At 47.0% G+C, this 16,642-nt stretch overlaps 6 protein-coding genes across 6 annotated transcripts; 3 read left to right on the forward strand and 3 right to left on the reverse strand.

Moving 5' to 3' along the window:
• Window positions 1-422: 422 nt before the first annotated feature.
• N7446_007022 (uncharacterized protein) lies at window positions 423-2,256 on the forward strand (the record flags this gene model as incomplete). The annotated part of the gene is made up of 5 exons (XM_058515768.1): window positions 423-900; window positions 954-1,057; window positions 1,110-1,198; window positions 1,251-1,660; window positions 1,766-2,256. 5 exons carry the CDS (start codon window positions 423-425, stop codon window positions 2,254-2,256), a joined length of 1,572 nt encoding a protein of 523 aa, XP_058372946.1.
• Window positions 2,257-3,585: 1,329 nt separating this feature from the next.
• On the reverse strand, window positions 3,586-4,389 carry N7446_007023 (glycerophosphodiester phosphodiesterase; the record flags this gene model as incomplete). The annotated part of the gene is made up of 1 exon (XM_058515769.1): window positions 3,586-4,389. One exon carries the CDS (start codon window positions 4,387-4,389, stop codon window positions 3,586-3,588), a length of 804 nt encoding a protein of 267 aa, XP_058372947.1.
• A 1,594-nt stretch (window positions 4,390-5,983) lies between these two features.
• Window positions 5,984-7,063, reverse strand: N7446_007024 (inositol monophosphatase family protein; the record flags this gene model as incomplete). The annotated part of the gene is made up of 1 exon (XM_058515770.1): window positions 5,984-7,063. One exon carries the CDS (start codon window positions 7,061-7,063, stop codon window positions 5,984-5,986), a length of 1,080 nt encoding a protein of 359 aa, XP_058372948.1.
• Window positions 7,064-9,670: 2,607 nt separating this feature from the next.
• N7446_007025 (uncharacterized protein) lies at window positions 9,671-11,481 on the forward strand (the record flags this gene model as incomplete). The annotated part of the gene is made up of 2 exons (XM_058515771.1): window positions 9,671-11,126; window positions 11,459-11,481. 2 exons carry the CDS (start codon window positions 9,671-9,673, stop codon window positions 11,479-11,481), a joined length of 1,479 nt encoding a protein of 492 aa, XP_058372949.1.
• A 216-nt stretch (window positions 11,482-11,697) lies between these two features.
• Window positions 11,698-15,014, reverse strand: N7446_007026 (ankyrin repeat domain-containing protein; the record flags this gene model as incomplete). Its single annotated transcript, XM_058515772.1, has 8 exons — window positions 11,698-12,075; window positions 12,133-13,472; window positions 13,523-13,734; window positions 13,791-13,894; window positions 13,947-14,030; window positions 14,100-14,164; window positions 14,214-14,305; window positions 14,608-15,014. 8 exons carry the CDS (start codon window positions 15,012-15,014, stop codon window positions 11,698-11,700), a joined length of 2,682 nt encoding a protein of 893 aa, XP_058372950.1.
• Window positions 15,015-15,873: 859 nt separating this feature from the next.
• Window positions 15,874-16,290, forward strand: N7446_007027 (uncharacterized protein; the record flags this gene model as incomplete). Its single annotated transcript, XM_058515773.1, has 1 exon — window positions 15,874-16,290. One exon carries the CDS (start codon window positions 15,874-15,876, stop codon window positions 16,288-16,290), a length of 417 nt encoding a protein of 138 aa, XP_058372951.1.
• Window positions 16,291-16,642: the final 352 nt, after the last annotated feature.

The raw sequence follows: 16,642 nt of genomic DNA on the forward strand, positions 1-16,642 counted from the left end.
GAAAACGTGCATGGGTGCTGAGTTTCCTAAATTTGTCGGTTAAAGATAGAAGAGAATCCCCGGACCCTCGCTTAGAGATAACGGCACGTGGGCTAACACCGACATCGTCTGGTACAAACCATTGTCAAGTCGGCCATTGCCCGGTCCTCCCTCTGAGACGCCAGTTGAAGCTTCTCCGACCTCAAGGTCACCACGTGGACGGTTGTTCTCACCATAAGTGAGACCGTCCCCCACGAAATAGCCACAAATGTAGAGGTCGCTCGAGAGTCAAGCTTTTATATCATTCCGTTGGCTCTAGTACATCCCCGTCACCGTTTCATCCGGGCTGTGGCAAGAAGAAACAGACAACTACTGCTCCCCTCTGAAGCCTTCAAGTTCATCCATCGTCAAGGGCCTAGGGATATTATCAGCTTCGGTACATCATGGGTAACAAAACCCTTGCAAAATCGCTGTCCTCGGGGAACCCTGTTAGCGCGGAGATCGAGGATCTCGCCAACGCTCAGGATGCCAACGCTTTTGAGCACAACTTGACATTCCTTCAGGCGCTCAGATTATATCCAACAGGAGTCATATGGAGTATCGTCATGTCAACCGCAGTCATTATGGAAGGCTACGACACGAAGCTGATTGGAACTCTCTACGCTCAACCAGCCTTCCAGAAGGCTTTCGGAAATCTTGTTAAGGGAGACAAGTATCAGATATCGGCACCGTGGCAGGCCGGACTGAGCAATGGCTCCATTATTGGTCAACTCGCAGGCTTGCTCCTTGCAGGCTATTTCTGCGAGCGATATGGATTTCGCGCAAGCATGATGTGGGGTCTCCTAATCACCATCGCTTTCGTATTTATTACTTTCTTTGCTAAGTCACTTGTGGTTCTTTTGATTGGCCAAATACTATTTGGTTAGGGTTCCCATTTTCTCGTGAATGCAAATCTATACTAACTCATGGTTCAGGAATTCCCCTGGGCTTCTTCCAGACCATCACCGTCATCTACGCCCTCGAGATCACACCGATGTGTCTGCGGGCCTACCTGACTAATTATGTCAACCTCTGCTGGGTAAGGCTCCCAATTTGCTACCGCGAGGTTTGCTTCGGTTGACAAAATTTAGTTCTTTGGTCAAATCACATGTATTGGCGTCCTACGTGGTCTCCTGAGTCGAGAAGATGAATGGGCTTATCGCATTGCCTTTGCTGTACAGTACGTCTGACATTCCCATACTCCGACACCTGCTTTTCTGACAGGAACGTAGGTGGGTTTGGCCAGTCATTTTGATACCCATTGTGTACTTCGCCCCAGAATCGCCCTGGTGGCTTGTGCGTAAGGGCCGTGTGGAAGAAGCTCGAATGATTGTCAAACGCCTGACATCCCCCAAGAACCTTCAATTCGACATTGACAAGAATGTTGCTCTAATGATAGTCACCACTGAGCACGAGCGGGCTTTGGATGGAAGAACATCATACCGCGCCTGCTTTTCGAAGGTAAACCTTACCAGGACCCTCATAGTCATGGGCATCTACTGCATCCAAATCTTCAGCGGAAATCCCCTCCGCGGATCCTCGACGTACTTTCTCGAGCAAGCTGGCCTATCCACTACTCAATCCTTCAATATGGCTATTGTCGGCTACGCAGTCGCCATAGTCGGCAGCTTCTTTTCAGTAAGTAAAGCACCACAGCCCTCGAATTCACCCTCTTGTAACACGCAAGCTGATTCTCTTCTATAATGGGTCCTTCTCCCTCTCTTTGGTCGCCGAACCATCTATATAGACGGTCTGATACTGATGTTTGCCCTCATGATCATCATCGGGGCTCTGGGCGTCCCACAAGCGATGCTACCTGATTCTGGTTACTCGTGGGCGATCGGCTCCATCCTGATCGTCTCATCCTTCCTGTACAGCTGTACTATTGGTCCACTGACCAACACGCTGTGCTCGGAGATCCCGTCGGCGCTCCTACGCAGCAAGTCGATCGTGCTTGCGCGCTGGGTGTACACGCTCACCAACATCATCGTCTCAGTCCTGAACTCTTACATGCTCAATCCCACCGCTTGGGACTGGTCTGCCAGGGCCGGCTTCTTCTGGGGCGGCTGGTGTTTCATTGCTCTCATCTTCGCCCTTTTCCGCATCCCGGAGACCAAGGATCGCACTACTGCCGAATTGGATATCCTCTTTGAGCGGAAAATCACCCCGCGTGCCTTTTCTAAGAATCCTGTGGATCTTACTGCGGCGATCGAGGCTACGGAAGACAAAGCTGTTTGAATTATCGACCAAGGAGCTCCGCAGTATGTTTCAAGCGCGCCCTGAAAGGATAGTGGAGTGGTCAATGTGGCCTACCTCATGGTCCTTGGAATCAGCCTGATTCCAAAAAGATTGGATCCATTTGTGTTGGGGAAAAAAGATGGGAAGAAGGTGGCTGATTCCAGTGATTGTCATACCCTGATTCCATTCACAATTAGCTGTTGGAAAGGTCTGGTCTGTGTTATTTTGTCAACACTTATCGACCTTTCTGCTATTCTAGTTTCATAGTCAACGGACTCCGAAGGCCACGATCTTGGCCCGTTAAAAAAAAGTAATCATTCTCGCTAGGGTGTGGTTTGACTAGAACTCGAGTGTATTACTCCATTGCTATTAATTTATATGTTTATTTGCTATACTCATATTCATCCTCGTACCACCGGCGTTTCCAATCTCTATAGGGACGCGCCCAGCTTCCAATCTCAATCATAGGCAGCGAGTGCTCAGCCGAATCAGTATTTTCCGCGCCCTCCTGAATAGCTTCATCAATGCCGCTAGAAGTTGCAGGGTTCGACTTTTTCGATTTCTATGGCAGCAATATTAGAAAACTTATGAATGGCGTTGAGCTGCGAAATCTTCGGCGATTTTCGACGAGCTTCCAGTCTGGCTAGCCCTATTTACTCCACTGCTTGAGCCTGGCAGCAAAGTGCAGAGCAAGATCACGAATAGCAAGCGAATCTGGCGACATTCCAGATGTTGCAAGATCCCACAAGAAACCCGCGACGGTTCAAATTTCAATTTATGTGACTTCCACAATTTGCTGGTGAGTCGCTGACGGTGTTAATACTAGCACGGGATTGTGAGCTGACTAGTCAAATTCATCCTATTTCATAAGGCGCTTCGAGTATTTTAGAGACCTATTTGCGCTTTTTTTTTCCATTATCTCTGCTACCGGAACCCGTTTATTCTCTCTATTAGCTGGCCATCATCTAGCCTCTTTTGGCATCATAGTTGCAATCACTTCGTGCGTGAGCTTGACTACATCCTCCTCCGAAGACTAAAGCCTAATTACGTGGTTATACTGGTTGCAACTAGGGAAAGTCATTTTAAGGACATTCTCCTATGGTCGTAAGTTGATATCAACTCAATATAGTGATGAGTGTGCAAAAGTTTGAAGAGACTATAGAATGTGAAGCAAATTGCAGAAGTTGGCCTTATTGTACAAACTTCAACTTTATTAATTCGCAATTGGAGTCCTATTACTACCTGGTTTGCTGTAGGTCTCTCATTCTTATGCTTGAACACCTAAAGGGAATTTGTACTTTATTTTGAACTGATGTGAAGAGATCCTATCTACCCACGAGCGACCCTCATGATTCTGGCCATCTGTGCGACGTCATCACTAATAATTTGATCCATCTGGCCTTCTAGGATCCAAGTGACTACCTGAGCTTCCACATCCACACCATAAGACTTGAGTTTCTCCAAAGGCTCCGGGCGTGGAACATGCAGGAAAACGGCAAAGCCCTCTTTGTGGAGTTGTTGAGCTTCGCCACTCGGGAAATGTTGTATCTCAATATTGATGGCGTCCACTTTTGCTTCTCGCGCCAGAGCAGCCGGGTCAATCAATCGAGAATGCGAAATGCCCACCGTGGGGACCTCTGGGATAGCCTTCTTGACCGCCCGCAGCTGAACGAAGTCGAAGGAAGAGAATTGTAGAAGGTCGGCACATTGGAGCTCGTCAATCAGAGCCCTCAGCTTCGGAAATATCACGTCGTCTTTGTCGTAGATTTTCAGCTCAAGCTGGTATATGATGCCAAGTTCGCGCGCAAGATGCAAGGCATCCGCGAGCTGGGGAACTCGTTCTCCAGCAAATGATTTGTCGAACCATGCACCCGCATCGAGCTGAGCGATCTCCGCATAGGTCATGTTTTGAACAAGACCCTGGCCATTGGTGGTGCGATCCACGGTATCATCGTGAATAAGGATCAACTCGCCGTCGCTAGTCAAGGCGAGGTCAGTCTCGCAGGTGACTCCTTGGCCACCAAATTCACGTGCCTTCCGGAACGCGGCTAGGGTGTTCTCCGGCGCGCCAGCACTGTGGCCTCGATGTCCGGCGATCCGGGTCGACTGGGGTGTCGTTCTGAGTGTATTCATTTTGCTACTTCCCAGTCGTGAAGGCGCTGGTCTTGTCGTGAGAATATATGTCGGAGCTGAGAATGTCGACACAAAAGCTTGCAAGGACTTGGCACAATGTTCATGCTTGGGAAACAATCGCCTAGAAATAATGCTGTTTGCTGGACCCCTGTTTGGAAAAGTGGGTACAATACAGAACTGTGGGGGATGCTGCTCGGATAAAGAACCCGTATCGAGATAAATCGCTCTCTTTATCTGTAAGCGATGTTTATCTCTTGCCGACAGTGGTGTACTTGTTACCGAGAATTTGAGCTTATTATTTGCCTTCTAAAAAAGAATTAGGTAGTTTTTTGTACCCCTTGACCTTCAATACTCCCTCAACCAGAGAGGAACAGAAAAAGCAAAGAAGAGAAGACAAAATCTGCTACTGGAAAGCATTGAAATTGTACCTTGCGCGCAAATAGCAATCACTATTGCAGCAAAACAAAAATCAAATTCGACTTAAATGCGCAAGAATGACAGTCAACTCTGTCAAATCTTGTGTCGCTGATTACGACCACTCAAGATCTAATTCTTCTAACAACTATAGTGACTTCTATTTCTGCCCCAGAGAACACAGATCAAATAATACCTACCTAAAAGGTATGATCAAGGACACTATACTCTATTCGCTTCAAGGTTTCTTGTGAAATACGATTCGTAGCCAAAATCGGTGGCGCGCGTGTAATCTTTCTGGGTTCACTAAGCCCTGCTAAAACTTAAAATATTTGTACTTGCCTAAAACGATATTATAGCGACCCAAAGTCTCGCCCGCGTGTCGCTATATAACACTGCGGGCGCCTAGCATAGCACATACATTACGATATATCAATTCCTCCTGGAGGGATGTGAAAATATATAATGATTCGTGTTTCTCATTTCTACCCTGTATCCCACGAGCGACGAGGAATAATTCGCCCTCAGACATTTATAATGATGGTAAGCTAAAATTTAATTCATAAGTCTGTCGCAGCAAACTAAGCGCTGCAGTCTCCAACTGCTGAGCAGAGCCGTCTAAGATCGGCGCAGGCCGCTTTAAAATGCCTACAGGCCTGGTGGCTCGGGTCATCTGAGTTTAATGGCGAACTCGCTAGCAAGAGTCTCCATCCCGATTTCGAAGCGCTTGTATGCACATGCCAATTGCTCCAAACAAAGAGGTTCGGTAATAGGGCTGTGGAGGATTTAGCAAGCAATCGATCATTAGAAGAGCACGTCAAGCGAGTCTCGGATCAGCTATCCCAAGATGCTCTTCTGAAGCTGTCTCTTATTACCTGTCACTTCAAGGACAATAGGTTTTCTGGGTCAATTTCCCCAGGACTTCTCCGTTTTTTTGCCGAGCCTGAAGATGAGTTTGAAGTTGTTTGCGAGAACGTTTATAAGAAATATTGTCCAGGAGACAGGCAGTCATCGTTAGCAGGCTTTGAACATGAGCTTGAAGAACTACTGGGCTTTATTGAATTTCAGCTCATCAGAGGCGGGTGGAGATTGATGGACCAAGTCTAGTCAATAGCCAAAATGGCGGGCGTGTTTGATAAAGAACAACGAGAGAATACAGTGTATTTCCTCACTAACAGGGCTACACCAATTGAGCTTTTCCTTCTCTCCTTTCTTCCAATATTTTTTTCATCGTGTCAAGCACAGTCTTATGGATCTCTCCCCTTGCTGCAATCAGTCCCTTATTTCGACTTAGATCTCTCCCGGCCCCAAAGTCCATAGTTTTCCCATCCAGGTCTGTCACCTTTCCTCCGAGTTCAGTGAAAATCAACTGCGCGCCTGTATGATCCCATATATGTATCTGGCATGCTGGACTTGTCGGCACGAAGAACTGCACATCACCGCCACCTATAATGAGAGCAGCGTATCGAATATGGGACGACCAAATCTCTGTATTGGGGTAAATCGTACCGAAAACATTAGCGAGGCAAGCGACAACATCGTGGCGGCAGTCTGTGGCAGCGGCGCAGTCGATGATATGTAGCTTTTCAGAGCTGGAAGGCGCAAGGTCATGCAAAGGAATAGCGTCTTCGAGCCCATACAAAGTCATTTTCCGAATAGACGATCCTTGACCACGGGTGGCTGAGAGCATGATGCCAAGACCATTTTTCTCGACATTTTCCTCCGAAAGTCTGGTCATTTTGGCACTAATATTTGGGCAACCTAGAACACCAACAACTTCTCGTCCGTCCTCAATAAGAGCTAGAGAAACGGCGTATTGTTGACCTTTCAAGAATGCTGCAGTGCCGTCCACGGGATCCATAACCCAGAAACGCCCCTTATCGCCCCCAGTTCCACGCCCACCAAGGTCAATTAAATCCAACATCTCCTCCACAGATCTTAGCTTTGGCAACAAAGCACCGTAGGCCTGCGGATCACTCACTCCCACAGTCGATGACACAAGATCGTAAACCTTGTTCCTGAGAGCTACCTCGGCTCTCAAAACAGCCGAATCTTCCTCGCCCAAGAATTTATCATCTGGGAAGGCATCATGAAGAGCCTTGATGAGAAGGGCCTGCGCTCCAAAGTCGGCAATAGTCACTGGCGAGTCATCATACTTGGAGATTACGCTGACAGTGGATTGAACCCGGTTTGTGAGGATCGAGGCGCGTAAGACAGCTAACTCAGCAATATGATGCTCACGAGCGTAGGGATATTTCATTAGAGCGACTCAGATAAGGAAACAGTACCGGTGGAGTGCGTATCGGAAATATTGTGTCCGATTTCTGTTATTCAGGTGGTCCTCGTAATCGGTTCTGTCAGTTGCAGTACAGTTAGTTTCACACCATTGCTGGGGAAATACAAGTTGAGCCAAAATGATCTCAGCAAATACTCACTGAATTCTTGCGAAATAATCGTCCAGTGACTTCAGATCAAAGTAAGCTTGAAGGATTTAGCCAAGAACAAGGATATTTAAATGGAGAAATGAACACTTAGGTCTTGTGTTTGATTTCCTGATATGGCATTCCGGCGAAAAATAGAGATAAAGAGCTGTCGGTTATAGATAAAGCATATCCCCTCATAGTCGCTTATAGATAAGGGCAGCTCGGTTCGGGATAAAATGGCCGCATAACGACCGACTATTTGCAACACTCCAATGTTTCATCTTTCGGTCACACTCAATACCTACATGCGTACCTCCGATCTCCTACTTCACAGTTAATGTAGTACTGAAAAAAGGTAGGCGCGGGCAGAGCGGAACTTACAGCGACATATTTTACCGGTTTGCTTTCGCGCTTCTTTATTATGTGATTCATCGCTCAAGAGTAGTACCTGGGTATTTGTAAGAGACTAGTGTAATTTGATCAGGACAACTCTTCTATACAAGCTTTTTATGGAGGAGATCGATCTCTCGGCACACAGAACGGTGTGATTTTACCATGTTCGCCTTCCATGAACGATCTATTCATGAAATACAAAAACAACAGATCTCCTTAACCATCAATCTCCTGGTAATTTCTTTTGCCATCTGCTTCTTGGTTGCTCTATGGTCGACAGCTACAGTACGACGTTGACCCAGCACGCGGCCTCTTTTAACGCAAGCCGTCCTATAAATTTTCCATGACTGGCTTCTATATCAATCAACATGACATCTGCCAAGTCACTTTCCTTCCTCGTGGTGCTTCACATGTGGCACTTTTGTTGCTGATTTTCCTCAGGGGTTGTAACAAGAGCTTTTTCTGAATAGCGATCAAACTATTTCGACTATAAGTTAGGGTTTGTCACAATACTTAAGGTAGCATCGGATAATATCTTCCAGACAGGCAAGAAGAAGATCAACGCCATAGTTCATGCCCTCAAGAAAGCTAACCGAAGCATTCACACATCTTCCACATGCTAGTCCATTTCGCTCTTCCGTAGCGCCACCAAGTCACCTGTGACATCCAATAGTTTATCAGTGAAGACGAGCAACCACAAAGCCACGCCAAAACTGCTAAAGTTGAAAGTGAGATAGCATCATCCAAACTCCCAGATTTAGCGATCGATCCAGGATAGATGTTGTATGGCTCAGGCAAGGCAGGTCTGCAGGCATTGACATCGCGGGTCTACCCCATAGCTTCGCCAATTCATACCCTAACACGTAGTTTGTCTAAGCGACAACGACAGCCAACAGAAATTATACCATCTAAATATCCTGAAAACGGGCCCTATGGTGAAGACAGCATCGGATAACTACATCCAACATCCTGTTTCACTCAATTTAGAGGAGCAGACCTTTCAGAGGAAAAGAAAAGCAAGGTTGCTACAGGGGTTGGGAGGCACTACGGGGGGTTTCTCGTTTCTCGATGGTGATATGCTAATCATCCTTTCCTCGTCGTGTGTGGATATATTATGCTGCTATGATTTTAGATGTTGCATTCGTTTTGCTTTGATTTCCTACGCAATTTTCAATGGGAACATCAGCATTCGGCAGTGTTGAGATTCTTGGTATCTCCATCAGAGATCGGTATATTGAGTGGAGAACGAACATTGCACTAATGTCCTGCTGTGTCTAGCATCGCGAGATGCCCTCTCCCATGCGAAATGCCACGGGTGCCTACAGTCCTGGTCTGTGATGACATGATGCGATAATTGAAAATACATGGACGGATTTTATCCTCCTCCGTCCAGCCTAGCCAGTTTTGCCTCCTGGTGGCTTGAGTGGCTGGAATTGCCACTGTGCAGAGCCAGGTGTTGAGCGACGGACCTTTTTCATAGTGCAGTGAACATAATTGCAGACCTCGATGGAAAGCCGATGAATGATTAAAAGGAGACTGTAGTTTGTCAATGGAAGACTCAAGCTACATGTGGTCTGTGAGTACGTCGTAATTGGGCCATGGCCGAGTGTTAGAAGTATTACATGTTCCATTTTCTGTTCTGGCCGCCCAATCAAAATCTAGGAAAGTGGGGTATGAACTTAAACTGTCTGGAGAAGCTCCTGCCCCGGCCATCTTCTCCCCCGACAATGATCCCCCAAGCTGCCAGCAGATGCCTAAGCCAAAAGATAAAAAAGAACATACGGCTAGCTTGAAGAGGGATTCGTTCATGTCGACTTCTTTGCGCCTCAATCCCCATCAGAAGCATGGATTCGACCGCAGCATGTGAGCCCGGCACAATCTCCAGTCCACAAACTGGGAGGATTAATTTTCTTGCGAATCCCTACTATAAGGGTCGTGTTCGCACTGGATGCCTTACCTGCAGATCTAGGAAGGTCAAATGTGACGAGCAGCGTCCTAGCTGTCAAAAATGCACCAGACTGAAGAAAACATGCGTTTACAGGTCACAGACCATGCGGAGACAATCTCGGGCGCATGTGGATCCGAAGCCGGGATTAATGCGGTTGGAGGAACCTCAATCCAGTGCAAGAACATCACCCGATAACGTCGAGATTTTGGTTGCCGAGCAACATTCCCCCGGTGAAATCCAACCCAGTCCTAGTGCTACCGAGATTCCACGAGTCTCACATGATGCACTACCGCTTGATCAAACGCTTTTGGCATCCCTCAATACCGATGCGTCACTACACGACCAGTACAGAGTCGATCATCTCTATCAAGCAGAGGATCAGAATGCCACTGAGTCCTCTTCTCGCTTCGAGCTTACTTCGCAACATATTCTTCTGACATTGGCCATGGACTTGGGACCCACGGAACTCCCGACCCAGTCTTCCTATTCCTACTTCATGGAAAAGGTGGAATCTCCCATCCTCTGCCCTTTTGATTCTTTTAACTGGAGAAGAATCAAAATCCATGTCGCCCAGTTGGGATTCCAAGAAACTTCTGTGGCTATATCTATTCTGGCTGTACAAGCTCTGTATAGGGCCCAGGCAGATCGTCTACCCATGTCACACGCCATGTCACTATACCAAGCCGCTGCAACTGAATTTGAATCGATTTCACGCAACGATACTGTTGACTTCAATATCGTCCTTGCCGTTTTCTTCCTCCTTTCTCTATCTGTGGTCACGCTCCCGAACGAAGATAGTCTTGCCTTACGCGAATTGGATGGACCCTTCGTGACAAGATTGGAAACTTGGATACTTACTCATAATCGGTCGCCTATTTCCTTGCGAATCGGCGCCTGGTTACAATTCCTTGACACGGCTACTAAACGTGCGGGAAATCCTGGCCTTCTACCGGAGCCAGTGTCAAGTCTTCTTCAACGCCACGTGATGCATCCTCCGAGTCTCTCTCCACTTGAACACGACCAAAATGCGGCAAATGTTTTGTACGATACCGTGAGTGCTCCTCTCTTCGACTTTTACCTCGAACTTCAGAAGATTTCGAATCGCGTCGCTGATTTGAGCCACTATCGCCGGTCACGAATTACGCCAACAGACCAAGCAGAAGTAACCGAAATTTCCAAAGGTCTAAAAACACACATGTCATCTCTATGGGAAGCTCGACCGGGCCCTTTACGGCTACAACCAGGCGAACTTCGAGATAATTTGAGTCCTACGATAGCAGACCAACTCATTGCCCTTGCCGGTGTTTGCATGGCTGCATACCTTGCTGAAGTTGTCGCGCTTGGTCGCACCCTTGGGGATCCTCCATTTGCATCAACCGAAGCCATACAAGCCATGAGCAAAATGCGAGATCTCATCGAAGGCGATTGGAACACCTCGAATGGCGGTGCACTGAACCCAGGATACCTTCGGCCGCTTTTTGTATATGCGATCGAAGGTTTATCAAAAGAGGAAACTCTATGGGCGGTCAATCGTCTAAGGCAAATCAAAAATCCTTTAAGTAGGAGTGACTTCGTGGCATCTTTGGCGGAGTCTCTTGGAGAGGCACAAAGAGAAAAAGGAAGGAGGGTGACCACAAAGTATTTTTGTTACCAGACATTCGGCGTACCCCCACCATTCATGCAGATAGTTATTCGAAAGACTTCTTACTTTCGCAGGATTTTCCTTGTATATATAAAGTGGACACAAATTTCAATCCGTTCAGCACAGTGTACGGCAGTTTATTCCAATGCCCATTACCAAGGTTCCAACCCTAGCAAGTCATTTCTGCTCAGGTTCTTCCTCCTGCCTACCTATCCTCTCCTGACACTAAACCTAAGGGGTTTATATTAGCCAATTTCGGCGATATGGTGTAATGGTGTAACTGGATGTGACGATGGAAAGATCAGGATTGTGCGTGGTTTCCTTCCCACAAGCGGGTAGCTACTACCTACAGGTAACCGCAAGGCCGTATTAGCAATAGGCTTAACTCATTCGCGCAAGCTGTAAGGTCCGACTACTAATTGATCAGATAAAAGAGGGAAGCAAACTCTGATTATTCATTTTCTAGATCGCTAATCAAAGCCAACGTCTTACCTCTGGGTATTTAAATCGACAATTTCGAACGCAGAGGAGTTAAAATGAGCTAGAAACTGGGCAGAGATTGCCTCCTGATCAACTTGCTCGGATCGGCTCTCTGTGACGTTTATCTTGCGCATACTCTGGACAATCTCACTGTCCCGTACTTGCATTACATCCATCAACTCTCGAAACCAGGACATTCGTCTTTCATACCAGCCGTCCGTTGCAAGATTAGTCGGTCTATTTCTGCTCCGGAAGTATTCGTGCTGTAACCAGAAAGCATATTCGGCCATCGGCGTTGACAAATCAATTATTGGCTCACTACCAGGGCTGACAATTGTAACATTGTCTACAAAGCGGTCGTTTTTGTGATCCACTCCGTGAGTCAACTAACCCGTTAGCACATGGTCTTATTTTTCTTTGGTGGCTCCTTCGCCTGCACTCACTTGGTTGAGCTGTCTTCTGTCGCGTCTTTCCTCCCTTGCCTTTGTCACTTCAAACTTGTGCTTTCCTTTCAAAAGGACCATCCATTGAGACCGAAGGCCGTCCAAGCTCTGGTGTTCCCACGACTGCATATCTTCTTCTAATATCTCGAGAAACTCTTCTTCCTCATCTAGTATCTCCCTGACATCTTCATCCGAAGGGATTCTTGGTCTGAATAGACCATAGTCCCTCATACGCACCCCTCTTCCTCTATGGCAGCAGAAATGTGTGATACCAAGTATGTCGGATTGTGTCCTGCGAAGAAAGGATAAAAGCATCACTTTTGACGCTTCAAGGCCTCTAAATTCTTCCACGATTGAGAGCCACTCAAAAGCCCACACAAATCCAGTCGGACTCCCCCATATATCGAAATGAAACCTAAAGTCAAATGCTGAAGACGTATGGCAGCCACTGCCATCAAGACATGGGCAGTCGCAGCTGTCAGAAAGGAAAACATCAGCCCCTCGAGCCAGGCACAGCTTGATTGAATCAACAGCATCCCAAATCAACCAACTATAGTTTCCCAGCTGCGAAATCAGACGGAAAATAATAGTACGTCCGTCAAGATCAGCGTGGTTCACATTGCTTCCATTCTCGAGGCAATATTGAATCAATTCGGCATTTGGGCATTGCACGAATGAATGTATTGCAAGTTTTCCATCACTGTTTGCTTGATTGAACCCACTAAAACCGCGACGAAGGAGAGACTGGGCCTCCTTCCGGTTTCGGACATAGTGTAGGAGGTTATCGTGATTTGTGCCTGTGTTGCAATTCTTGAATGTGAGGTTCACATCTTCACAGAGGTTAAGCAGATTTTCAAAGTATTCGGCCCTTCTCAGGTCATCGATCCATGTGTTGTTGACGATCAGTGCTAATAAGGCGTGATTAACGAAATATTGAAAGGTCCTCCGAGTGTAGCATGATTGCATTGTTTGCAGAGATTTGAAGACAAGTTTCCAATGACCACGTACGGATGCATATGCGATGAAATTCCGGTCCCAGCGTGTATCTGAGATGGTGGTGTCCGCGCCTCGGAGGATAAGCATTTGGACAACTTCGCTTTTTCCCATCCCGGCTGCGTACATCAAAGGAGTGATCCCGTGCTTATCAATGGTGTTTATGCTATGCCCAGCATCTAACAGAAGACTTGAAATATCCCGATTAACGCTCGCAAGATGTAAGGGTGTCTGGCCTAGGAAGTTCCGATCTTCCTCTAGCATGTCTGAAGAAGAGATCAGCCGACGAACAGTTTTGACCGACTGGAGTAAAATCGCATCGTGCAGGGCCGTGGCCCCCGCAAATCCTTGCTATCTGTTAAAAGCGCCACCATCTTTGAGAGTTTATGAGACTCACCGGGACTAGCCTTTGCTAGCGTGGCAAGATACTCGATGAAGAACGGATCAGGAGTCAATTCTTCTGATAACCAATTTGGTGATAACGGCGGGGGCCACCTTTGAAATGATGGTGAATTTATATTGCTGGGATCAAATCCACATTCGAGAATCACATTAAGCAAATCAAGATGGGATCCCTCTCCTATCCAAGCTACACATTGAAGGAGGAAGCTAGATAAATCATGGTTAGTCCCACTTATATCATAACGATATGGAGTTGGAAAAACCTTTGATCCTGATTTTCAAGTGTCATGCCAAAATCACGAACTAAAATCCTCAAAAGAGCGAACTGTCTATCTTGATTCCTCCAAGGCCCATAAGTAAGAAGCTCCTTTGTAATGTCAGTTTAGACTAGACACGGCAGCTAGGTTAAGCTGGCGTACCTGGACATAACCCTTGCCGTCCGGGTTTCTGTGGTTCTTAAGACCATCGTCCAAGCGATACAGTTCGTAAAAGCTCTTTCGGGCCTGAGCAGGCGAAATGGCGTTATTTTGGCACTTCCATAGTATCTCAAATCCCGCAGATGTATAGCTTACCACCCTTTCTAGACTGAGGGCTGGTTGTATGGTGTACGTGCCAGTGCCTGACACCAACTTTAACCCTATAACGAGCGCACATGGAATTCGAAATTTGTTCAAGGCAAAGCGTACTTTCCAAGAAGTGCTCTTCGCAGTGCATTCTTTGTTGTCGCATTTTCCAAACAAAGCCGAGAACGGCGTAAACTCGAAACCCCAGTAGTGTCCTATGATATTTTCAGTTAGATGACATGAGCAATGGCAGTATTGCCGACTGCATGATGTTCGTTGAACGTGAGTGGCTCTTCTAACGACCTCGCTTGCCGTATTTTGCTCTCGTGGGTCAGGTTCGCGTATGAAGGAATTGTTCCGGGAAATTGATTGGGTCAAAGCAGGTGCAGAGGTGCTTTCCCCCGGTGGACCTCCTACGGTATTCCTCGGGTCTTGGATTTTGTAAAGTACAAGGGACCTATAAGATCAATTCAAATCAACCAAAATTCTGGTCCGTGTCGGGAGTTTTAGAGCTCACAAAGTCAGTGTCTTGGTCATGAGGTCAAGCTTGGATTCGATTTTTTCGACCTCCCGGCGAATATCCCGTGAAAATAGTAGTTTCACCGACTTCAAATGGGCTCGCTTGCCAGATGGCATATTTGAAATTCTCTGTAAAAGATCGTCTAGACCAAGGTCAATGATGCTGTAGGTCTCCTGACATTTCACAATCGCTTGATCGACCGCCGGATGCCCCTCTAGGGACTGGGCAGACCGTAATATTAAGCGAAGAATATTGAGGAGACCTGTCAATGATTCAATCGAAACTGCAGCTTCAGTCCGGTTGTACCTATAGATAGCGTTCAGAGCATCGAGCTTTTCCACAACTTGAGTTGCAAAAGCAGCAAGGCCAACAACAGCAGAAGCAGCTCCTAGAATTTCTGCCATGTCGCGCGTCACCCTTGAAGATTCTCGTGATAATAACTTGAAAGATCAAATATTCTTGATTTGAGACACAAAGGGAAATGAAGCAGGTTAAGAATCTGCCGAGCACCGGGGAGTTAGTGAGATGGCATTTAGCGCTTTATTCAGCTGCACTGCCTCCTATTTCAGCTAGTGAGCCGCAAAATGGATGGACAAATCACTTCGCAGCTCATGTGTTGGATATTCTGTTGGCGCGCACGAAGAAGTCACATTATTCACTTCCACTTCGCCTGCAGTAGTCCCGTTTCACTCTTAGATTTCCGTAATTGGAATGCCTCCACCTAGGCGGTTAAAGAGCCAACTACACTTTAGCGCAAGGGTAGAACCAAGAAATGCCCGCATCTTTGTCATTGAGTTGTCTTCAACGCATCTTGAACTTGAGAAAACAACAGTTGATGCGGAGCCTTCCAACTTTGAGATCACAAAGGCTCGCACTTGACTGCTTTTCACAGACATCCACATATTTGAATGCCTTTGAGGCTTGTTGTAGACAAGTAGAAGGCATTGCATTGACTGCAACGAGTTACTTAAGCTGACAGGAACCGACGGATTGATGGGTTTATCCATTTGGCCTTCTTTGTCTCCCAAGCAGCACTGGTTGGCTCGTCATGCGGTCTCACTGCGTCGCCACACTAGCGTCCCTTATTGGCTTCGTACACGTCGATAAGCATATGCCCCTCATATTTGTAATCACTAGCTCTGTCACTTTTACCACACATTGCGACCGTCACCAAGGTATTGAGTATTTCGATTGACCATGGAACAGACCAGTCTCTCAGTAATGAGGAAACTGAATTTTCTGGGGTCCATCCCTTCACCGTCCATGCAGGAGTCTCACATATACCAAGACTACGATGAATGGGCCCATCTTCCATACCCCCGAGAGCTGAAGCCCAGAGATCCTGCGTCGCTGCTGAGGACAGATCCAATTAAGGCTCCTCAGCCAGCGGTAGTCAAAGATTTTGACAGGGATTATTATCGAATGCCCCCTCCTCCTCCTCCTCCTCCTCCTCCTCCTCCTCCTCCTCCTCCTCTTGGTCGTTACATGTCCTCATCTGCCAGCGCCCCACAAGAAGATTTGTCAATAGACAAGGCAAGAATAGCATCAAAAGAGAAGGCGAGGCCACAATCGCCCGATTGGCTACTCCAATCTAGAGATAAAGACAATGACATCATGATACAATTTGACTTAGACGCAGGCTTGGATATAAGTCAGGATCTTGAGTACTTGACCTACTGAACATATTGGGCCATCTCAGATTGTTTCGCACATGTTCGGGGAAGGTACAGCAAGGTACATGGTGGGTGCCCGAGCCCAACTTCAGGGTCACATCAGCCTCACTAGGGTCCAACGAATCCCTGGTATACTCCTCAAGGATTGATCTACTTAACTTTCGGGATTCAAGTTTGGGATACAATACCATAGCTTGATTGCAACTAGTAGTAACCTTTCATAATTATACAGTGTCTCCACTAACAAAATATGCTGCACAAAAGCCAGGCAGCACCAGCGGTCCACCATGCCGCCTGACATAGACTGCGAATGGCCCCATCGGTTTTGGGCGGGCAGCTCACAGCAGGAGTTGCAGCGG

This window comes from Penicillium canescens, assembly GCF_028828765.1.
Source record: "Penicillium canescens strain IBT 15451 chromosome Unknown utg000004l_segment0_segment0, whole genome shotgun sequence".
NCBI classification, from domain to species: domain Eukaryota; kingdom Fungi; phylum Ascomycota; class Eurotiomycetes; order Eurotiales; family Aspergillaceae; genus Penicillium; species Penicillium canescens.